Here is a 25,595-nt window from a genome sequence, read left to right as displayed (position 1 = left end):
TGTTTACATACTTATTAGAAAAGTGCTTGTCTTGGAAAGGTCTTAGAATTAACAGGCTCCTTGAAGAGAGTTAAAACCTCTCACCACAACTTCTCAACTGATATCCTATAACATTAACAAGTATTAATGATGGCTTTAAAGAAAGATAAGGCTACATTTTAGCAACCACTTGACTTTGGGTGTAAACATTAACCAAAAAGAATCAATTTACAAAGAAGCTACTGTTAAAATTATTACAAACATCTAAATCAATTAGTTGAATCAGCAATATTATCCTAAAAAATAGCTAGATACAGAAGGGTCAATAAACAGTAATAAAAATATTGAGCCTTTTCACCTACAAAGATCTTTCCAACAGTCTCATAGGAGCCTTGGTTTCACAAGTAATATTTAATTAAATGCACCCTCTGCCAGTTTTTAAAAAATATGTAGAGAGAGATTAACCTAAAGGTTCATGTTTATAAAGCAAAAATGATGGAGGCAAAATGGAAGAAAGATTTAAGCAAAAATTTGTTGACAAAATGGACAAATGTGGATAGAAATCAAGCAAATACAAATTTATAGCCACATTACCCAGACTAAACAAATGCAAAAATAATAATAATAATAATAATAAAGTTTACCCCCCAACTAGATTACATACCTCACTAGTAAATTCAACTAACATTTATTTCTTGTGTGGGTGATACTGCACTAAGCCCTGTAGAAAACAAAGATGGGGAGGGGGGAGGAAAAATAGCTGTCCAGAAGTATCTTATATAGCAAGACTATGCAATGGGAAGAGTACCGCATTTGGAATCAGAAGGTCTGGGTTCAAATATTTGATCTGCTACTTATTACCTGTTGAACTAAAAAAAAAAAATCATTTCAACTCACTGGGCCTTACTTTCTTCAATATTATTTTAACTAAGGGATTTGAACTAGATAATATCTAGGGTTTCTTTCCAGCTCTGAATCATATGATTCAAATATAAAAATAATCAAACTAAAATGGATTTGGGAGTTTTCTTCAACAATGCAGACCACAATTCATCCACGCCTGCCCATCCTGTGCAACACTTGTACAAGGGAGTCCATCCACATTTTCTTGTTAGAAGGCTCTGGTGGATTGTCCCAAAGTGCTGCCTTTGGACCTGTGCCATTCACCATTTTTATCAATGACTTGAATAGAAACCTGAGTGGCTTTTTTTAAAGGGGGAGGGGTGCAGATCTGTGATTTCACTGGTGAGTCATTGGTAAGAGGAACTTCCCATTTAGAAATTCACTCTGGCAGTGCAGCCAAGATGGCAGAGTACAGACCTAGACCCAGTTAAAATCTCCCAACATTCCTCTTGAAACATTTTTGAAATAATGTCTCAAATCAAATTTTGGAGAGGCAGAGCCAATTAAAAAGTAAGAGGGAGACATTTTGTTCTGCTTGAGACAACTCAGGAAGTCGGCAGGACAGGTCTGTAACAACAGGATGAGCGCAGGACTAGAGCCTAGCAAGAGTGCCACTGATGGGCCATGGAGGTGGCCAGGATAGCAGCAGCAGCAGTAGTGCCCCCTTCAGGAGCTCTGGGGCCCAGAGATGGTAGGGAGGATGGATAACTGGTCAGAAAGAGATTACCTTTGCTGGCACTGAGTGCAGCTGGCACTGAATGGCTAATCTATTGCCCATAAGCAGTTCTGGGTCGCAGAGAGGTGAGTTTGTAATTGGTCACAAAGGAACAGAGGCCCTGGTTACAGTTCCAGGTCCAAGAGGAACACTAGCACTTGTGGTTGCAAAACAGCAGAGAACCTGGTCAGAGTTCCAAGGGCCAAGAGGAGTGCCAGTGGTTGCAGCTGCAGGGGAGCAGGAGCCCCTTCTGAGTAAAGCACAGAGCAAAGTCCAGGAGAGCAGTGACCATGCCTTTCCACAGATCACACCATCTTGAAAGCACAGAAAACTTGATGACCACTAGAATGAGGTCTAAAACAACAGTATAAAAAAGGCCGAAGCTCACCCCAGGTGAGCAAAGCCCAACTTTAACATAAGGTTTAAAGTGAAGAAACAGGCTGGGAAAACAAGCAAACAATAAAAGAAGAACTGGACCATAAAAAGCTACTATGGTATCAGCAAAGACAAAGATATAAACATAGAAAAAGACAACAATATAAAAATAGCTACAAGCAAAGTATCAAAGAAAAATACTAATTGGACCTAAGGCCAGCAAGAATTCCTAGAAGAACAAAAGAAAGATAATAGTGGTAAAGGAAAAAATTGGGAAAAGAAATAAGAGTGATGTAAGGAAATTATGAAAGGAAAATTGACAGCTTGGTAAATGTGGCATTAAAAAAATTCTCAAAAAAAAAATAACACCTTAAAAAGCAGAATTGTCCTAATGGTATATGAGGTACCAAAAATCACTGGAGAAAAGATCTCCTTTAAAAATAGAATAGACCAAACGGGAAAGGAGGTACAAAAATTCACTGAGGAAAAGAACCTCTTAAAAAGCATAATTATCCAAATGGAAAAAAGACAAAAGCTCCCTGAAGAAAATAATTATTTAAAAAGTAGAATTGAGCAAGCAGAAGCTAATGACTCCATGAGATTTCAATAAGCAATTAAAACAAAGTCAAAAGAATGAAAAAACTATAGGAAAATGACATATCTCATCAGAAAAATAACTGACCTGGAAAACAGTTCAAACCAAAGGAAGAGAAGTCTTAGAATATGATGTTCTGGAGGGCAAAGGTGCTAATTATAACCAGAAACAACCTACCCAGCAAAACTGACTATAAGCCTTCAGGAGAAAAAAAATAAACATTCAATGAAAGAAAAGACTTCCAAGCCCTTCTGATAAAAAAAAAAAAAGACCAGAGCTGAATAGAAAATTTTACATTCAAAAAGAAGACTGAAGAGAAGCATAAAAAGGTAAACAGGAAAGGGTAATCATAAGGGACTCCATGGAGTTAAACTGTTTACATTCCTATATGGGAAGATGATACATGTACCTCCTAAAACCTTTATCATTATTAGAGCCGTTAGGAGTCTGCATAGACAAAGGGCATAGGTTTGAGTCAATTATGTTGAGATGATCTCCAAAAAAAAAAAAAAAAGAATGTAGGGGTAAGGAAGAGGAATGTACTGGGAGAAGGAATAAGGGAGAGGTAAAATGGGGCAAATTTTCTCATATAAAGGAGGAATGTAAGGTAGAGCTTTTTTATGGAGGGGAAAATGGGGGGAAAATGGGCAATGCTCGAATTTCACTCTCATCAGAATTGGTAAAAAGAGGGAAGAATATATATGTGCATATATGTATACACACACACACTCAGTTGTGTATAGAATTCTATCTTATCCAATAAGCAGATAGGAAAGGAAAAGGATAAGAGATATAAAGAGGGGATGATAAAAGGGAGGTTAGATTGGCGGAGGCAGTGGTCAGAAGCAAGACAGACTTTTGAGGAGGGACAGGATAAAAAAAGAGAGAGAGAGAGAAGGATAAACAGGAAAATGAGGTGGGGAAAAAGGCACATTTAGTGATCATAACTGTAAATGTAAATGGGATGAGCATTTAGAACAGAAGTGGATAGCATGATGGATTGGAAGCCAGAATCCAACAATATGTTGTATACGAGACACAATTACGACAGAAAGATTCATACAGAGTTAAATGAAGGGCTTAGAGCAGAATCGAATATGTTTCAGCTGAAGTAAAGAGGGCAGGGATGGCAATCATGATCTTAGACAAAGCAAAACCAAAAATAGAACTAATTAAAACAGATCATCAAGGAAAGCATATTTTGCTAAAAGGTACTATAAACAATGAAGTATATCAAAAAATTTTGCAGCTAGTTTCTCTGATAAAGATCTCATTTCTCAAATATACAGGAAAATGAATCAAATTTATAAAAATCAAAGCCATTCCCCAGTTGATAGTCAAACAATATTTTGAATAGTTTTCAAAATAAAAAATCAAAGTTATACTCACATGAAGAAAAATGCTCTAAATCACTATCAATTAAAGAAAGGCAAATTAAAACAATTCACACCTATCAGAAATGACAAATGCTGGAGGTAGAATAGGTCCATTAATGATTGTTAATGGAGTAGCAAACTAGTCCAATCATTCTGGAGAAAAATCTAGAACTATGCCAGGAGCTACACAAGGAAGAGCTTTTACCCTTTGATCTAGCAATACCACTACTAAGTCTGTATTCCAAAGAGAACAAGGAAACAGGAAAGGGACCTATATGTACAAAAATATTTATAGCAACTCTTCTTGTGCTGGCAAGGAATTAGAAATTGAGGGAATGTTCTTCAATTAGGGAATGGCTGAACAAGTTGTAGCATATGATTGTGATGTAATACTATTGTACTATAAGAAATGACGAAAGGGATGATTGCAGAAAAACATGACAAAACCTACATAAACTAATGCAAAATGAAGTGAGAAGAACCAAGAGATCATTGTGCACAGTAAGAGCTATGTTAAGTGATTATCAGCTGTGAAACACTTGGCTATTCTGATCAACACAATGATCCAAGGACTCATGGTGAAAAAATGCTATTCATTTCCAGAGAAAGAACTGATGAACTCTGAGTACAAATTTAAATATAGCTTACTTTCTTTCTTCCTTTTTTCCTTCCTTCCTTTGCTTTTTATTTGCACTATGATTAATGTGGAAATGTTTTGCATGATTTTACATGCATAACTGATATCATATTGTCTGCCTTCTCAGTGGGTGGGGTGGAGTGAGAGAAAAAGAATCTTGAACTCAAAATTTAAAAAAAAATTTAAGTAAATAATTTATTTTTTTTTAGAATTTAATTATTTAAAAAATAGAAACTCACTCCAACTATTCAAATATATAACTTTATTGGTACTGACAGTCTTGGAGACACAAGATTACATACATAATAAATGTCAGAGGTAGGACTTGAGCACAGGTCTTCCTGACTCAAAGTCTAGTACTCCAGCTAGTACATGAAAAAGTTATGTTGATCTTATTTACTCACTGTGAGGAGTGCCCTTTATAGTCCCTTCCATGTTAAGATTCTATGGCTTACTTCAAGATCCTTCTCTGATGTTCTCTATGTCTTTAAGTGAGTAACTCATTTAGTATATCTAATCTCCAAGTTTCTTCATCAAGAAAATGGAGGTAAACAATAAAACCCCTTTATGAAAAAGACTACTCCTTAAAAAAAAAAAGAAAAAAGGTATAAATTGTCACTGATTAAAAAAAAAAAACTCCATAAAAAGCTGAATTGGCCAAATAGAAAAGGAGATACAAATCATCACTAATGAAAAAATTCCTTCAAAAGCAAAATAGACAAAACAGAAAAGGAGGTAGAAAAGCTCACTGAAGAAAATATTTCCTTAAAAATTAAAATTGGACACATAGAAGCTAATGACTCCCTGAGACTTCAAGAAACAATCAAAACAAAGTCCAAGTAATGAAAAATAGAAAAAAAAGTGACATATCTGATTGAAAAAAAAAACTGATCTGGAAAACACATCAAGGAGAAACAATTAAAGAATTATTGCACTACCTGAAAGCCATAATCCAAAAAAAAAAACCCAGACATCATATTTTAAGGAAGTATAAAAAACTGTCTTGAGATCTTAGAGTCAGAAGGTAAAATAGACATCAAAAGAATCTACCAATCACCTCCTAAAAGAGATCCCCAAATGAAAATTCCCAAGAATAGGACAATCAAATTCCAGAGCTCCCAGTTCCAGAAGAAAACATTCCAAGCAACCATAAAGAAACCATTCAAATACTATAGGGGAACAATTTGGATAATACAAGATTTAGCAACTACCACATTAAAGGACAGGAGTCCTTGGAATATGATATTCCAGAAGACTTTACTTGGGGAAAATTTACATCTCTAAATGCATGCCTCAATGAGAGAGAGACAGAGAGAGAGAGAACAAGAACAGATCTATGAATTGGGCATGCAACTAAAAACAGAAAAAGAACAAATTAAAAATCTCCAATTAAACATCAAAATAGAAATCCTGAAAAGTAAAGAAGAAATTAATAAAGTTGATTCCAAAAAAAGAAATTAATAAAATTGAAAGTTAAAAAAAAACTAGGAGCTGGTTTTATGAAAAAAATCAATAAAACAGATAAATTAGCCAATTTGATTTTTTAAAATTAAGAACAAAACCAAATTACCTATATCAAAAATGTAATGGGTAAATGTATCAGCAATGAAGATGAAATTAGAGCAATTATTAGTATCTATTTTACTCATTATATGCCAAAAAAACTGACAAATGAAGTGAAATAAATTTTACAATAATAATAATTTTCCCAGATTAACAGAAGAGGAAATAGAATATTCAACTCTACCTCAGAAAAAGAAATTGAACTAGCCATAAATGAGCTCCCTGAGGAAAAAAGAGTCCCAAAGATCAGACAAATTTACAAGTGAATTCTACCAAACAGTTTAAGAACAATTAATTCCAATATTATATAAACTATTTGAAAATATAAGCAAGGAAGGATTTCTACCAAATTCTTTTTATGACATAAATATGGCTTTAATACCCAAACCAGGGAGAGCAAAAACAGAGAAAGAAAATGGACCAATTTCCCTAATGAATATTAATGCAAAAATTTTAAATAAAATACTGACAAAAAGATTACAGTAATATATCACAAAGATCACGCACTATGATCAGGTAGGATTTATACAAGGAAAGCAAGGTTGGTTCAATATTAGAAAAACTATAATCATAACTGACTTCAATAACAAAAACAACAACAATAGTTATTATCTCACTAGATTCAGAAAAAACTTTTGACAAAATGCAACACTCATTCCTACTCAAAACACTAGAAAGCATAGGAATCAATGCAGCCTTTCTTAAAATGATAAGTAGTGTCTATCGAAAACCAAGAGCAATCATTATCTATAATGGGGATAAACTACTTGTTGTGGCTGAGGACAGCTGAGTGGTATAGTCAACAGAGGGCCAGAGTCAAAGTCAAAACACTCATCTTCCTGAGTTCAAATCTGATTTCAGACACTTACTAGCTGTGTGACCCTGGGCAAGTCACTTAACTCTGCTTGCCTCAGTTCCCTCATCTGTAAAATGAGAAGAAGGAAATGGCAAACCACTCCAGTATCTCCATCAAGAAAACCCTAAATGGGGTCACAAAGAATCAGACACTACTAAAAAATGACTGACCAACCCCAAAACCAAGAGTAAGCATTATCTGTAATGGAGATAAACTTGAAGTCTTGCCAATAAGATCACAGGTAAAGCAAGGATGTCCATTACCACCACTATTATTCAATATTGTATTAGAAATGCTAGCTGTAGCAATAAGACAAGAAAAAAAGAAAGTGAAGGAATAAGAACAGCCAACAAGAAAACAAAACTATCACTTTTTGCAGATGATACAAGGGTACATTTAAAGAATCCTAGAAAATGAACTAAAAAAGCAGTTGAAACAATTAACAATTTTAGCAAAACTGTGGGATATAAATAAACCCACATAAATCACCTGCATTTCTATATATTATTAATAGAAAGAGAAACTCCATTTGAAATAACTGCAGACATTATAAAATACTTGGGAGTCTACTACCAAGACAAATCCAGGAGCTATATATGAACACAATTACAAAACACTTTTCACACAAATAAAGACAGATCTAAACAGCTACAGAAATATTAATTGCTCATAGGTAGGCAGAGTCAATATAATAAAAATGACAATTCTACCTAAATTAATTTATTTATTCAGTGCCACATCATTCAAATGTCCAAAGAGTTATTTTATAGAGTTAGAAAAAATAATAACAGTTTATCTGGAAGAACAAAAGGTCAAGAATATCAAAGGAGTCAATGAAAAAAAAAACTGAAGGAAGGCAACATAGCAGCACCAGATTTCAAACTATATCATCAAGTGGCAGTCGCCAAAATAATTTGATTCTGATTAAGAAATAATATGGTTGATAAGTGGAATAGATCAGTCATACAGTATATGGAATAAAATGATCACTCACAGTAACCTAAATATCCAAGCTTTGGGGGCAAGAACTCACTAATTGACAAAAATTGCTGGGACGATTACAAATCATTTTGCTCACTGATATTCCAAGGGGTCATCAGCAAAATTAAAAGCCATGAAATAGATGAACTGTAAGAAGCTTGATCAACTAACGGATCAAAAAACCCCAGAAACTTGAAGTTCTATAAAATATAAATATCATTAAAAAGAAAAGGTGATGAAGTTTCCCATGAAAACTAATCTAGACAGCAATAAAGCCTAAGAATTGATAACTGATGCACATAAAGTTGTAAAACAAATAGTATTTACATAAAGATTCTGAATAAGTGTTACCAGGTTCAAAATATGTACAAAAGAACCCTTAAATGGACCATAATATCTGTTTAAATTATTATTAAAATCCCACGATACATTTATAGACTTCTTCTTTAAACTTATTTCTATTGATATCAAAATAACCATGCCAAATCTTCAGACTTTCAAGGGACATCCATAGTCCATATTGTTTCAAAACATGTGCAGATATCTGCAGGTATATAGCACTCAATTTATGCAAGTATCTAAGTCCCTAATCAAAATTAATCTAACTTCAGGTCCCAAACATTTATAAAACACAAAGAGAGTAAGCTAGTCAAATGTCAAATGTGTTCTCAGCAAAACAAAACTACTAGCTTAAGTTAATACTTGATAAGCAATTGAAGTTCAAAATCAAATCTTATTTTAGCCAACTTTTAGGGTGTCCCAAGTTTTGTGTATTAAAATTCTATTGCATGGAATAATGTTCAAAATAAAATCAACATTCTTCACATATGTGTGTGCATGCAATCAGCTATGATTTGTAAGGCACCGAGTGTAGCAAGGAAAATTAGTTTAAGTGCAACATTGCCCCCCCCCCTTTTTTAGCAACTTCCAATCCAAAGTTACCTCCCATCTATTTTTGATTTATCTTGTATATACCTATGCTGTCTTTCAGTTGGAATGTAAGCAACTTGAAAACACTTTTGTTATGTTCCCATAACTTAGCAAAGGACCTGGCATATAGCCAGTGCTTAATAAATGCTTATTGCTTGATTGATTTCCCGCAGGAACTTACCATTTCTATTTTGCTGTAGAGGAAAATGACTCACACTTTAGGTTTATTATTTTTTTGTTTTTTAACAAGTAACTTCCACTATCTCAAGCTTCTACAAAGTACATATAAGAAGATAGAATATACATAGGCATAACAATCAGCCAAGTTTTTCACTTTTTTGAATTTTCATTCCATCTATCAAATCTTAGAAGGAAAACAATAATCTGTTAAAAGAGATTCCCAAAAAATCATTATTTCTGGTTTCTCTTATTAGATCATCACCAAGACATAAGACTTCTGCTACAACCAGTCAATGTGCTTATGATCCCTTATGTACAGTAGTTGGTATAATAAAGGCTTGTTGATTGATAGTTTGCACTATTCTACCTAATAAGCTCTTAGACATTATCATACTGGCAAAAGAAAAAAAATGCAGGCATATCTCATTTTATTGTGCTTTACTTCATCGTAGATATTGTTGATTATTTTTTGTTTTGTTTTGTTTTGTTTTTACAAATTGAAGGTTTATGAACATTATGGCAACCCTGCTATTGAGCAGGGTGTCATTTTTTCCTTTTTATTTTATCATTTTTATTTTGCTGAGGCAATTGGGTTAAGTGATTTGCCCAGAGTCACACAGCTAGTGAGTGTTATATATCTGAGGCTGCATTTGAACTCAGGTCCTCCTGACTCCAGGGCCAGTGTTCCACCCACTGCCCCACCTAGCTGCCCTGGTGCCATTTTTTCCAACAGCATGTGTTCACATCATGTCTCTGCATCACATTTTGTCACAATTCTCACAATATTTCAAACTTTTCCATTATTATTATTATTATATCTGTTATGGTGATCTGTGATCAGTGATCTCCAATGTTACTATTGTAATTATTTTGGGATACCACAAACTATATCCATATTAGATGGTGAACTTAATAAATGTTGTGTGTGTTCTGAGTGCTCCACTAACTGGTCATTCCCCTACCTCTCTCCCTCTCCTTGGGCCTCCCTACTATCTGAGACACAACAATATTGAAATTAGGGGAATTAGTAATCCTACAATTGCCTCTAAGTGTTCAAGTGAAAAGGGGTCATTTGATGTCACAAACTGCATTGTTGTCTTATTTTAAGAAATTGCCGCAGCCACCCCAAACTTCCAACAACCACCACCCTGATCAGTCAGCAGCCATCAACATCGAGGTAAGACCCTCTACCAACAAAAAGATTATGACTCACTGAAAGTTATGATGATGGTTAGCATTTTTTAGCAATAAAATATTTTTAATTAAGGTATGTACACATTTTAGACAAAATACTATTTCACACTTAATAGGCTACAGTATAGTATAACTTTTATGAGTACTAGGAAACAAAAAAAAATTGTGATTCTTTATTCTGATATTTACTTTATTACAGTGGTCTGGAACCAAACACACAATATCTTCAAAGATATGCCTAAAGTTGTAACGAAGCTTTTATAGCAGAGAATGTTATTGTAAAAATTATTAAAAAAAAAAAAAAGAAAATGTCATTACCTCAAAAGCAACAAAAATTTACTACAGATCACTGTTAGGAGCTTAAAAATGTAATCAACTCCCTATTATAATATTGAACTGCTTTCAGACCTATTCTTGTTGTACCAACCACTAATCATTTTGATCCTGACTTCCTCTCCACAGTAGAGTTGCTGTTTGTCCTTTGTTCTTGAAGAGGACTATGACATCAGGGAGGTGATGCCATAAGATGCAAGTGAATTGGATTTAAATGAGGAAGGGCTGTGCTAGGTCACTAGTCTCATTTTTTTCCTCCAGAGCCATCTGGGTCCAGTGGCCAGATATTGATCAGGACAACTAGAGATGGCCCAGGATGCAATGGGGGACCTTTGCCTTTTCAGGTTAAGGTCTTTAACAGTAGAGTAGAGGTAGCTAGAAGATTACCTTGACCAAGAGTGGAGAAAGAGCCCAAGATTCCATACCAAAGTAGATTAATACATGTGACTAAATCAGTCTCAAGGTGTAGAAAAGGATGATGTTGCTCACCAACCATCTTATCTTTAACATCAGGCTACCTCTGAAATGAATTCAACCTAAAAATGTGGTATATTTTATCAGATTTCTAAATAATAACACTTATTCTTAACAGATGGAATTACTGCTAACAACAGTGTTATCTCGTTTCTGAATGGATTTTAGATGAAACACAGGCAACTATTTACTCATTCAATAGTGCACAAAAAAATCCTCATCATCAAAATTTAAATAATTTTATTGTTGTCTTAAAATATAATTAAACAGAATATAGTGACTTAATCCACCATGTTAAATCAATAAAAAAATTTTAAACCAAAACAATATTTTACTGTCAAAGAGACATGATTTTCCTGTGCTCGTCAGCTTTTAGATTATATGTTTTAACTAAGGGCTCTTTAAAAAAACATTAGTCCCACAGGTAATATCATTTGCTTTGCCATACTGAAAAAAAAAAATACGAATTATGTCAAGATATTTAAACAGCATTAAAAAGTACCTTAGAAGCATAAGGCACTATTTTAGAATGTATTTAGGATTAGAATCTAAAATATACTTTACTAGTGATAAGTAGTCATCAACAAATGCAAAAACCTAGAATCAGTCACCTATTTTGGTCTAAGAGAGGCCTCTAGTGGTTAATATAGCTCTAATCTGAGATTTTCCATGTTTAAGAGGCAGAATATTCTTTCCTATACAGCTACTATTCAATTACTGTTGCTAAGTCAATAAAAATACTTCAGAATCTCTTTTATTTTTATTTTATTGTTTGTTCATTTTTCTTGCTTTCTGTCTTTGCTAGTCATACTCGTCAAGAGATGCTTCATTAACAAATAACATATAAACAAAAATGTAAATAATAATAACAAATGAGCAAAGGCCAAAGGAGTAGAAAATAACTTGAAGTAATGAAGTATTAAAAGTCAAAAAAACTATAAAAAGTTCAGACCTTTTCCATCATAGAATCTCCAAAGGCAAAATAAAACAATTCCTCTTAAAAAATGATATCAATCCATCCTATATACTGTGTAGGTCATAAATGTACTTTAGCATTTTCAGCATGATTGATTAAAAAGATTAAATTATTTGTATTTCAAAGTTCACTTTGTTTCTAGACATTATAGACCATAAATATATTAAGATTATAAAATGAGCCATAATAATATGTTAAATTTTAAAGCAATATGTTTTGTCATATCATTTGGTTTCTCTCCCAGCTCTTACACTTATGAGCTGTGTGATCACAGGCAAATCATTTTATCTCCCTGAGTTTGTTTCTCCATCTATAAAATAGGAATAATACAAAAATTGCACAATTCACAGAGCTGGAAAAATGTAGTAATAATGGGAGTAATGAACAACTGGCCACCAGGGCCCTAGTCCTAGGAGCATGAGCAACAAGCTCTGCTTGGTATCTGCATGAGGATGCTTGAGAAGCCTGCTCCTGGACAAGCATTAATGGAGGCTCCTATCCTCTACTTCAGAAAATGTAAAGATATTCTGTGACTATGTCTTGTCCACTTACTGCATGATGATGACAAGTCTTTCAACTGGTGCTGAGTGAGGACTAAGTGTGCAAACCAAAGGAACTAACAGGCCAAATCTCCTTCCAGCTGGCAACAAGGCCAACTCTTTGAGCTCCGAGAGATAGGGAATTGGCTACCACCAGGCTAGTCAGGGAGCACATGACCTCATAGGCAATCCTGTGTCTGGGATGAGGTTACCTCCTGCTTGTGTCATTTTCTCCTTTGGCACAGGGCCTTCCAAGATGTCAAAAAGTGGGAAGAACCACTAGGAGTCCAGCAATCAAGCCTGGTAAGGTGCCAGATCTGAAAAGCAACCCACATGAGCAACTTCAGCAGTGGATTCTACCTGGAAAGCCAGAGAAAGAGACTCATCCAGTGGCTATGCCACACCCAGACATGAACCCAGTGGTAGAAGTGTTGGTAGCACCCACTTTAAGTTTGTGCCCAGGGACTAAGGTGCTATAGGGAAGAAGATGCTCAATTTCAGAGGATGTTTTTGTACTTTAGTTCTTGCTCTATCTTTTCAATAAATATTCCTTTGTAAAATCTAACTATATTAAGTGATTACTAACTAATGTTGAGGAGACATTAATGGGGTAAGTAGAGAATGGGGTGCTAATCCCTGACATAAGTGATATTAAAGAGATACTGACAGGGACAAATTATACTAGGGCACTAATCACTGATGGGTGATACTGCAGGGAAAGACTTGAGCAGATAGAATCAAAAGAATCCCACTGCCCTCTAGGGGTACCCTAGAACTCTGAGGAAGAAAATGCAGCCAGTCAAATATCAGTGAACTAACCTGCTGGAGCACATGAATTTAGAATGCTTTGGTGATCCCTTCAAGGACAGTTCTGTGATGCTGTGAACTGCATATGTGATGTGATGTGATGTGATGTGATGTGATGTGATGTGATGTGATGTGATGTGATGTGATGTGATGTGATGTGATGTGATATGATGTGATGTGATGTGATGTGATGAACTGCATAGAGAGATGTGATTCCTGAAAGACTTATGAAAGAGACATATAGAAAGGAAGAAGCAGAGAACTAGGCCCCTCCTCACATCATCTCAAACTTCCAAAGGCAGCTCACTGAACCCTCTCGTGGGTTGGAAGCAGGCAGTGCTCAACGCACATGCTCCCAGGACTAGGCTGCCAAAGATCAGTCCTCTCTCTGGTATATTCTCTAAAATTATTTGCCCCAATATCAAGTTAACCAGCCCTTGATATCATCAATAACCAATTAATATCAAATAACTTCCACAGTGATATAACCTATTTGTTCCTTTTATATGCACACACAATTTTAGCTCAACAGCCAAATGAAAAGTTTTTATTTTCACAACTCCAAAAAGTCACCTAAAACATACATATGCTCTATAGTGAAGAGGCAAAACCTCCACACTTTTAAAAGCAGTTCAACAACCTCAACACATACTTTGGCAGCAGAGAGAGCCTATTTTGAATGCTATTTGGACTTGGCCCTCACTGTTCAGCAACCCCCGCCCCTTACATATACAAATGTGACTTACTATTATGATTTTATTAATTCTTACTCCACCAAGAAAAGGATTAGTATGAGTAAATCATAAGGTACTATATAAATGATTTGTTCTTCCTGTGATAATAAGGAAGGAATGAAGTGAAGAAAGGAGCAAAAGGTAACCGAGCTAATATCAAATCCTTACTTTCTCACAGGATCATATATTCTTTTGATGTAATCCCTATGACAATTCATAATACTAAGGTGGCAAAGAAGGGAAGCATTCCTCTATCAGCCTTTTCTTTTACCAAAAATCTCACATATTTCTAAGAAAATAATTTACACTTTCCCAGGCAACTTCCAAATGGGAGTGGGCATTTCATCAAAGCACAAGCAAAAAAAAAAAAAGATATAAATGAATAAGCCAAAATAAAACTTGCTTAATATTTTAATTTTTAACCACAAAAAGTTTTAACTCAAGCTTTTTTTAGCACAAAAGTTTTAACTCAAAGAGCACATAATTTTTCACCACCCTAGTCCATCCTGCACAATGTTGCCAAAGTAATTTTCTCTAAGCACACATCTGATCATATGACTCACCTACTCAACAAACTGCAGTGGTTTCCTAGTTCCTCCGGGATAAAATACAAACTCTTCTGTTTAGCTTTTAAGGCTTTTCACAAACTGATTCCAACCGATCTTTCCAGCCTCGTTCGATATCACTCTTTATTCCACCAGACCATGTTTACTACCTCTTGACTTTTACTATGGCTCTTAAAAAAAAAAAAGAACCAGTTTTTGTTCCTGTTTTTCCCAGAAAATCAAGCTAGCCTTTAAAAATATACCTATCCACAGATCTATTTCTGTAGGTTATTAGAAATAATTACATATTAGTTTATATCCATATTAGAAATATATATGTGTATGTGCGGGTATGTGTATAAACAAGCTGGCATCCAGAATTACAATTTCAGAAGCAAATTCAAGACATCACAAAAATGAGACCCCATTACCATATATGTGGATTTTTTTCTCTTTTCAAAGAATAAAAACTGTTATGAGGCAGGCATTTTTTGTTCATATAACTGTATTTTTATCTTTATTACACTTTTTAAAATGCAGTTATGGGGCAGCTAGGTGGCACACTGGATAGAGAACCAGCCCTGGAGAGAGGAGAACCTGAGTTAAAATTCAGCCTCACACATTTACTAGCTGTGTAACCTTGGGCAAGTCATTTAACCCCAATTGCCTCCCATTCCCCCCAAAATTAAATAAATAAAGACTCTTTTACTCATTCCCTTAAAAAAATGCAATTACAAAGAACAGACTATCTCTTTCAATGATATCCCTAAAGAAGGTGGGTTAATTCACCTGTTTAAGGGACAGTGTGGATTTATAGGTATGCATAGAAATAGCAAAGAAATAGGAAGTACTGACAGTCACCTCACATTTACTACAATAAAGCAACCTAACATCTTTTCTTTAAAAAGAAAAGGACATAACTTAAGTAAATCACCAGAAATATGATCCAAAAGCTGCACAAATAACATTCATGAGATTTTTTTAAAAGTAAGTCAATCTTTAAAAAGTGATCAGGTGTGACAAACTGAAACACAACAATCTTTCAAGGAAGAAGCAGTTGGTTTTACAATACAAAAGAAAAAAAATTTTCAATCCAGAAGTTTCAATTCCAATATTCCATAATTTTTGTAATTATGGTGTTAAATGTTTTTACAAGGTAAACAATATGAAAACCAACACTAAGGGAGCAATTTTCAAAGAAATCAGAAATCAAAAGCCACAAAGATCTCCATTTCACCTTTTATAACTTCAAAGGTGAAAAGGATACCAAAGCACACAGAACTGCTACCTTATCAGACTTTGGGTCAGCATTAGACAAACAACAGAAAACTTCAAAATTATAAATGATCAACCTTATGTTGTCATGTCAAAGTAAATAAGGGCCTTTGAAACTGGCAAGCTCTAAAATTAACACAAACATGTAATTTTTAAAATCATAGTAACACTTCCCCCATTATCTGCTATGCAGATCTGTATGGAACACTGATAAGAATATTAAATAAGCAAAAAAAAAAAAAAACCCCTCTGAATTGTCAAAACAAATTATCACAAAGTTCATGTGCTAAAACTTCCTGCACTGTACTCTAGCAACAAAACATGATAGGTACTTAATACATTTTTGTGGAATTGAAGTAAATAAATTCATTGAAGAGTATCTGAGAGTAAAGAGGCTGACTTTACACACAATTCCACATGCCAGAAAAAATGGTCTTAAGTTCCAGAAGAGACATGGGTCTGGTAGATTTGAGAGAATGGGGTTTGTAGTTAGACCCCAAGATTTAAATCTTGAATCCAATACTTAACAATTAACTAGGGATCACTTAACCTATCAGCCTCAGTTTCCTCATCTATAAAATGTTAATAATAATTGCAGTAATTATTTCATAGGGTTCTTACAATAGGAGTACTCTATAAATCCAAATGGATGAGAGAGGCTGCTACTTGAAAAAACACTAACAACAAATAAAACATGTCCACATATACAACAGAACTATAAAAAGGAGATAAGCAAGGCTTCTAGGCTTTGGCAACAAGTCTGAACATATATTTCTCTTTTTTTGTGAAAAACTAAGTATATTTCCCTTCATCCTATCCTACCCCCCATTTATTCTATTCTCTCTTTTGACCCTGTCCCTCCTCAGAAGTGTTTGCTTTTGATTATCCCCTCCCCCAATCTGCCCTCCCCTCTATCGACCCCCTGCTCTCTTGTCCCCTTTCCCCCTTATTTTCCTGTAGGGTAAGATAGATTTCCATACCCCATTGTGTATGTTATTCCCTCCTTAAGCCAAATCCTATGAGAATAAGATTCACTCATTCCCTCTCACTTTCCCCCATTTCCCCTCCACTGTAAAAGTCTTTTCTTGTCTGTTTCATGTGAGATATTTTACCTCCTTCTACTTCTCCCTTTCTCCTCCCAGTATAATCCTCTCTCACCCCTTAATTTTATTTTCCAGATATCACCCCTTCATCTTCAACTCACCCTGTGCCCTCTATCTATCTATCTATCTATCTATCTATACATACATATAATGTTTTTTTCCCTCCCACTACCCTAATACTGACAAAGGACTCATGAGTTACAAATATTATCTTTCCCTGCAGGAATATAAACAGTTCAACCTTAATAAGTCTCTTATGATTTCTCTTTCCTGTTTACCTCTTCCATGTTTCACTTGAGTCTTGTATTTGAAGGTCAAATTTTCTATTCAGCTCTGGTCTTTTCCATAGGAATGCTTGAAAGTCTCCTATTTCACTGAATGACCATTTTTTACCCTGAAGGATAATACTCAATTTTGCTGGGTAGGTGATTCTAGATTCTAGTCCTATCTCCTTTCCCCTCCAGAATATCATACTCTATGCCCTCTGGACCCTTAATGTAGAAGCTGCTAAATCTTGTGTTATCCTGATTCTGTTTCCACAATACTGGAATTGTTTCCTTCTGGCTGCTTGTAATATTTTCTCCTTGACCTGGGGATTCTGGAATTTGGCTACAATATTCCTAGGAGTTTTCCTTTGGGGATCTCTTTCAGGAGGTGATCAGTGGATTCTTTCAATTTCTATTTTGCCCTTTGGTTCTAAAATATCAGGACAGTTTTCCTTGATCATTTCTTGAAAGATGATGTCCAGGATCTTTTTTTTGATCATGACTTTCAGATAGTCCAATAATTTTTAAGTTCTCTCTCCTGGATCTATTTTCCAGGTCAGTTGTTTTTCCAATGAGATATTTCACATTCTCTTCTATTTTTTTCATTCCTTTGGATTAGTGTTACAGTGCCTTGATTTCTCAAATTGTCACTAGCTTCCAAATTCTCCATTCTTATTTTTAAGGAAGTATTTTCTTCAGTAAGCTTTTGGACTTCCTTTTCCATTTAGCCAATTTTGCTTTTTAGGGCATTCTTCTCCTCATTGGCTTTTTGGACCTCTTTTGCCATTTGGGTTAGGCTATTTTTTAAGGTATTAATTTTCTTCAGTATTTTTTTGGGTCTCCTTTAGCATCACTCTCAGTTTTTCCTCTACTTCTCTTACTTGCTTCTCAAAATCCTTTCTGAGCTCTTCCATGACCTGGGACCAATTCATATTTTTCTTGGAGGCTTTGGATGTAGGAGCTTTGGCTTCTTTGTCTTCTTCTGGTTGTATGTTTTGATCTTCTTTGTCACCAAAGTAAGATAATACAGTCTGACTCTTTTTGCGCTGCTTGCTCATGATCTCAGCCAATTACTTGAGTTATAAACTCTTTGTTAAGGGAGGAGTCTGTTTCCAGTGTGGAGAATGTACTGTCCCAAGTTTCAGGGGTTTTGTGCAGCTGTTTTCAGAGATACTTCTAGAGACCTGTAAATTTTCAGTTCTTCCAAGGTGCGATGATCAAGGGCGAGGTGTTTACTCTTTTCCTGGCCTGTGCTCTGGTCTGTGAGCAGTCTTTTCTGTCTTGGAACTGTGAGGAGGGTTTCCTCTCCACAGCCACCACAAGCTCCACCACACCAGCACTCCTCCTAGTCCCAGGACTGCCACCCAGAACTGTGACCCAGATCCAAGCATGGGCAAAGCAAGAGATTCCTGCATCAGCACAGGCAAAGAGATCCCTGCAATCCCCCTCTGATCAGCCACTCGATTCCCCCTCAGACTGTGAGCTGGAAGCTCAGGAGGCAGCCGCAGCCTGTGCTTGGGATTTGTGGCTGAGACCTAGATGCTTCTCTCACCGCAATCACAGACTTTTCCCACTGACCTTCCAAGTTGTCTTTGGCGTTCGTGGGTTGAGAAGTCTGGAAAGTACCACAGCTGCCTGCGATTCAGTCCTCTGAGGCCTGCTCCAGGTTCACTGCGGCCTGTGTGCCCACACTGAACTGCACTCCTCTCCTGCTAGGTGCAATATAACTTTCTAATCAACCATCCAAGCTATCTTTGGCTGGAAATTTGTTTCACTCTCTCTTTTTGTGGGTTCTGCTGCTTTAGAATTTATTTAGAGCCATTTTTTTATAGGTATTTTGAAGGAGTTTGGGGAAGAGCTCAAGCAAGTCACTGCTTTTACTCTGCCATCTTGGCTCCGCCCCCCCTGAACATATATTTCTAAAACACCTAAAACTGCCAGCACTGTACTTTGGAAATATTAAATAAAGATTAAACTAAACCAATTACACAACTGTCTCCAATAGTTATAATCTGTATATCACAAGCTTACATATATTTTTAAATTATTTTTATCTTCATAAATTTTTCCTGATTTGGCTTTCTAAAAATACTCAATATTTGTATTGAATATTAAATAAGTAGCAGCTTTTTTCTTCAAGAAAAAGCTGAGGGTCTGACTTGACTTTTTAAAAAGCAGAGAGGTAGGTGATGGGGGGAGGAGAAAAATTTTTAAAAAGTACAAACAACAAAGTGATTACATAGACATTTCTGAAATTACTCATTAGGAATGTAGTATTGATGGGAGTGTGGTTAAAGGACTTAATAACCACTAGCAAAGAGTCTGGTGTTAAAATCTTCTTGTCCTTCTTTTTCTATAACTTAAATTAATCCAGATTCCTGATTAATTTTATTAGAAAAGGTACTGCTTCATTTCAGATCTCTTACTACAGGAAAAACAAACCTATGACTTATGCCAGGATCTGAAAAGTCAGATCAACTAGCCTCCATGTTTGTCAAGAAAGGAGGACATCCTGACTTTCACTGTCACAACTCATCAGTCACTGGAGAAAAAAAATAACATGAAGGCTCTACTCACCATCCCTATAAATTTCAAAACCAAAATAGCCGTCTCCAGCCATCAGTCTCCTATATGTGCTATTTCCCCCAACAGAAAATGAACTAGTTCATTAAGGGAAGAAATTGTTTTGCTTTTGTATTTTCACAGAACTTTAGCACAGGTTTTTTTTTTTACACATAGGAAGAGCTTAATAAATGACTTTTCATTCATTTGCTCTCTCCAAAACAGCACCAGAACACTCTAAGTTTAATGTTCAATATAACTTATCCTTACACAGTATAAGTATCGAGTTTGGTCTTCTTTTCTTTACCCTAAGTAAGAAGCAGCCTTCACTACAAAAATTAGTAGTCTTGTTCCATGATTACACAAAAATAAAGCCTAAACAGCCAACAAACAAAATCTGGCAAAGAAACAAAAACATTTACAAAATTTTAATGCAGTGTGTTCCTTCCCCTACCCCCTTTCCCAGGGGCATAAGCCAGTGCATAGGGAAGCAGAACATTTAAGTTTTCATCAGCACCATGAAGCCCAAATCAGTGCAGGGAATGACAGGGCATAAACTGTTTTTCAAGTTCCATTTTTCCTTCACATCTGCAGGATCCATCATCCTATGAAAGAATGGCATTTGTCCATAAAGGAGCACAAATTCAAATTTTAGCATGTGTGGGAATAAACTATGCCACAGCATAGCTCTACCCTGCAAACCCAGAATGCTAGGTCAAAGCCATCAGAGCAATGGCTATTAGAAGCAGCTCTGACAGAGATGAAAATTTCTGAAGCCCTCTGAAGGAAACCCACATCTGACTTAGGTAGACTATAAGGAAGCAGGTTGGGTTTTTTTTTCATATTTTTGTAAATTGATCTTAATCATTTTAGCTACAAAAATGAATACAGATGATTTCTGAAACAATTTATAACTATGCCATATTCAGGCATTGTCACTACAAAAACATTCATTTTAATAAAGTCTAATGGATGTAAGTAGATCATTTCCTAAATTATAGAACAAGACTCCATCTGACAGTATCATTTACGAGACTCAAAGCAGTAATATCAGCAAGTGATTTTAATATAACCAACCTTGAAAGTACCTTACTGAAGTTAAAAAAAAAAACTTCTAAGTCAGAGGGAAAGGAGGTAGAATTAAGATTTAATATCATTAATCCCAATATTAATTTTCCATAACAATAAATGAAAAACAAGCAATAATTGTCATTACTATCTAAACTGAATTCATAAAACATCCATAAAAAATGACAAAAAAGAGCATTACATTTGCCTTATTTCTATCAACTGAGGGAAACAAGTGTACTGTAAATTCATATGGGCAGTCACAACTGTGAGACTTATTAGGTCTAATAAGGTTAATGAAGACTAAATCACACTCTTAAAAGGGCAAAGCATCTTAAACCTAAAAGCAATTAAAAACAGTGCCAGCCCAAGTAGATACTTTCTAAATGGCTGCATTCATAAAAAGAAAAAAAAAATAATGGGAGCAGAACGAATCACAAAGATGTAACATTCACCCTGGGATCAAGAGTAATAGAATCACACATCAAGTACAGCACAAAACCTCCTTCTTTTCCATGAACCTTTCACATTTTTGTGCTAAGTCTGTGTAGACTAAAAACACAGGAGGGGACCTGTAAGCATCAGCATTTGAATTTCCATATTCCAATACTCTATTCTAAGTGGGCCATCTGTGGAAAATCAATAGGACTATAGAAAGATTATCAGAAGTTAATTTCAAAATGCTTATTCTCAATTGACTCACAACATTTGCCAAGGTTTGATGTCAATGGCAATCAATCATATCTTTCTAACATTAGCCACACTAATAAATTAGCTGTTTTTACCTTACAAACTGTATCTATATCCCAAGGCAGAATAGTCTTCAAGTCAATTACTTCACAAGAAACTCCCAATTTTTCTCGAGCCATGCTTGCTACTTCTCTGATCACATGAACCTAAAATGAGAAAAGGCATTTGAATATCTGAAAATCTGTGATATTCTCCCTCAAATTATTTAATGTTACTTTAGGTCTGTCATGAGAATTATTCATTTTTTAAAAAAATTTTCACAACTAGTCTGAAACAATAAAAACTAAAATTCAAAGCACATAAAGGAATCACTAGTAGTTGTTTATGTGCTAATAGTGGAAACACAGGTAACATTTAGACTACTCTAAATAATTAACTTCTTAAGTTTTCATAAAAAGAATTTGAGGAGCAAAATTTCAAACAAAATAAGTCATGAAGTGAATGTAAAACAATATTTCATGTTGTTTTAAGATAATACTACACTACTAATATGAATGCTTCACAATCTAAATGAAAATTAATTAGAACTACATCAAAAATTAATTTCCACTTGTGGAAAAACATACAGAGAATTATATTTCCACAGAAGGTAATTCCACTGGATGAACAGGCCAATTTTAATTTTGTGATGAGAGACAAAAGAATGTCATCCAAACTACCAGACTCACTAAATTAAATACCACTTATTAGATAGTTATTAAAAATCTTTTTGCTTTTCAAATATCTCCATACCAAGTAATGGTGTGGGGAAACCACTTCTTTAAAAGATAGTTACTTTCTGTCTAAAGAGGTTTTTTTTTTCAAATGTCAGCAATAGGCTGGGAATTTTCTATCCCTAAGTCCCTCTTAATAGAAAACAATATCATGGACAACTGAAGTTGTATATGCTATATGCTACAAAAGGAAGAGTTAATAAATTACTCTAATTTTGGACATAATGATGACAAAGACTATCTTGTATTAATATTCTTAAATGGAGCTGTGATGCTTTTCAATGGTATATATAGTAAGCCTTCTCATTCCAGGCATCATCTATCCATATCCTCCTGTAAATTCTCCACAGGGATGCTAACTACTGTGGTACGAATCCACTACTTGGTTTCCTAAAATTATATGGAGACCCATTAGGCATGTGGACTGTCCTTTTGTTATTTCTCTTTTTTACAATATACCTACACCACATCTTTTTCCAGGCAGATTTTCCTTTGACGACATATTTTATGTGACTTTTTGTACATAAATTGTTTCTTAGCAATATGTTGCAGTCTAGATTCCATCAATATGTGTCATTTCAATGACCTTTAGTGACCCAGGATATTTTTAAATACTCAAAGATTATGCTATTCTATGAATCACAGGGCATCACCATTCAAATATTGCCATTAAAAATGAGTTTGTTTCAAGAAGAAGCTTACTTACCTGAGTCCCCCAAGCAACTAGAGTAACATCACTCCCTTCCTGTAGCACCTCAGCTTGGGACAATGGGATATAATATGGCTCCACAGGCACTTGTTCCACTAAACAAATATTGGGAAGGGGAGTAAAAAAAAAGACAATTTTTCCCTTTGATATTTGCTCAAGGAAGAATATTTTTTTAAAACTTCATCATAAAAAGTCAATACATTTGTTTCCATTGAAATAGTAGTTTATCATGTAATTTATCAAACAGAAAAGGTTTAATGATAGCCCCATCAATATCAACAAATACAACAATTACAAAAGATGTCTGATTCACTAAAATAAATTAAATTTCCAGTTAAGGTTTTTGCAAGTATCAAAATGATGAGCCAAGGATAACAAGAAAAATGTGTATGTCATTATTTTGATATATTTTCTGCAAAGTCCTGCTCTTAATATGTACACAAACCATTCACACATAGATTTTTATGAAGATGAAAACACAGGGATATAAATAGCTATTGATGTTCTCTCAGTAACCTTTTTCAGGTAATAATTCCATCAGTAATTTTCTTCATTCTTTTGGTATCGTCCCTTCTTCAAGAAATATGGAAACTGATCTATAAGTACCTTAAAATTTAATTTTCTGTAGCATAGATTTTTCCATGTTTCCATGGTTAGATCCAGCTGCTCATTCTTCTAACTTCATCTTGCAAAAGCCATTTTCAATTCCATATATGGTCTCAGATAATGAGGTATCAGAATGCAAATGTGATGACAGCAATGTAATCAATGAGAAAGGATCACCACAGAAACTGTCAAAACTGTTACACTTTGCATCTATTTGTTGGCCTCTATTCAGTTTCATCTGTTAAAGCTCTTGGAGGGGTAGCTAGGTGGCGCAGGGGATAGAGAACTGGCCCTGATGTCAGGAGAACCTGAGTTCAAATCCAGTCTCAGATCAGACACTTGACACTAGCTGTGTGATCCTGGGCAAATCACTTAGCCCCAATTGCCTCACCAAAAAGAAATAGAAAAAAAAAGATCTTGGAATCATATAGTTTAAGTGAGCCTCACAGAATGCTTTCCCCAAATTTATTTTCCCATCTACCTCTTTTAACTACTCCATGTTGGTATCTGGACTTGATACTGAAATGAGGAGATGGAAAGAGATCATCAGGTCCAATGAGTTCAGCTCACCAAGCTCGAGTAACTAAATTTTCAGATACTAAAAGAACTAGCAATTGCTATTATTGAAACATTATCTGCAACTTTTTTCAAGATCATGGCAAACAGGAGAGGTCTTTCAAGAATGGATCAAGTAAAATGTTATCTCAATTAAAATTAAATGGAACTGAGGTGATAGTCATTGGCCCTCTGACTATGGAGTGAACCCAACCAGTGGAAGCTCAAGCCAAAACTTCCTGTGAAGTTTGGATCCAGTCAAAGGGCTTCACTTGAGGACCTAGAGGGCCACATGTGGTCTGGAGGCCACAGGTTCCCCACCCCTAATCTAGCCCAATTCATAAACAAAAGGAATCTGCACTTTAATATACCTAAATGATCATCCTGCACTGCTTAACTGCAGGGGACTTAACTGCAAAGAGAGGGAACTCAGGTAACCCATTCACTCCTCTTTTGAATAGCTCTGATTATTAGGAAGTTTTTCCTGATAGCAAGGCCTAACTCGCTTATTGCTTCTGATGCTGCCTTTGGGCCCAAATAAAACAAGGCTTAATACCTCCTCTACATGACAGCCCTTCAAATACTTGAAGACAATTGCCATGACTCCCTTAACTAGTTTTCTTTACAGTAAACATGCCCAGTCTCTTCAGCCAATCCTCATGTGCCTTGATGTACACACACAGAACGGGCGTTGCCTCACTCAAAGCGAGAATCTGAAAAGACCTTAGCTTAAAAGGGCCAACATCTCCCATTGCATCCTGAGCCATTTCCAGTCATCCTGATGGATATCTGGCCACTGGACTCAGATGGCTCTGGAGGAGAAAATGTGGCTGATTACTTTGTACACACAGCCCTCCCTCACTCAAATCAAAGTCATTTGCAAGTCATGTCATCATCTCCCTGATGTCATGGTCCTCTTCAAGAACTAAGGACAAATCACACCTCAATTTAAAAAAAAAAAAAAGATGAGAATTACATCTACAAACAATAGACCAGTAAAGACCAAAAAGGTTGACTAGTATTCCTGGCAAAATTCTAGAATATATTATTATAAGTATTGTTAGTGAATATCTAACAACAGAAGTAGTGATTATATGACAATCAAGAACAAATTATTCTATACTGACTATTTCTTTTTCTGATAGAGTTACTAGACTGGTAGATAGGGGAATTTTGTAGATGTAGTTTGCTTCAATTTTAGTAAAACATTTGATAAAATATCTAATACTATTTTTGTGGAAAAGATAGAGGGATATAGGCTAAGTAAGACTAAAACTAGGTTGATACAGAACTCAT

At 35.2% G+C, this 25,595-nt stretch overlaps 1 protein-coding gene across 2 annotated transcripts in view; it reads right to left on the bottom strand.

Annotated features, from left to right (window-relative positions):
- Positions 1-25,595, bottom strand: part of BCKDHB (branched chain keto acid dehydrogenase E1 subunit beta) — a 240,947-nt gene that overhangs the window by 138,729 nt on the left and 76,623 nt on the right. For both annotated transcript variants that reach the window (XM_027855230.1, XM_027855240.1), the window contains exons 7-8: positions 23,136-23,233; positions 21,752-21,862 (exon numbers count right to left, since the gene is read on the bottom strand). In XM_027855230.1, coding sequence (XP_027711031.1) covers positions 21,752-21,862; positions 23,136-23,233 — 209 coding nt within the window. The remainder of the gene's footprint in view (positions 1-21,751; positions 21,863-23,135; positions 23,234-25,595) is intronic.

This window comes from Vombatus ursinus, unplaced genomic scaffold, assembly GCF_900497805.2.
Source record: "Vombatus ursinus unplaced genomic scaffold, bare-nosed wombat genome assembly UNPS02000582.1, whole genome shotgun sequence".
Lineage (NCBI taxonomy): Eukaryota > Metazoa > Chordata > Mammalia > Diprotodontia > Vombatidae > Vombatus > Vombatus ursinus.
Note: the sequence above shows the minus strand (reverse complement) of the source record. Positions and strands in the feature narration are given on the sequence as shown.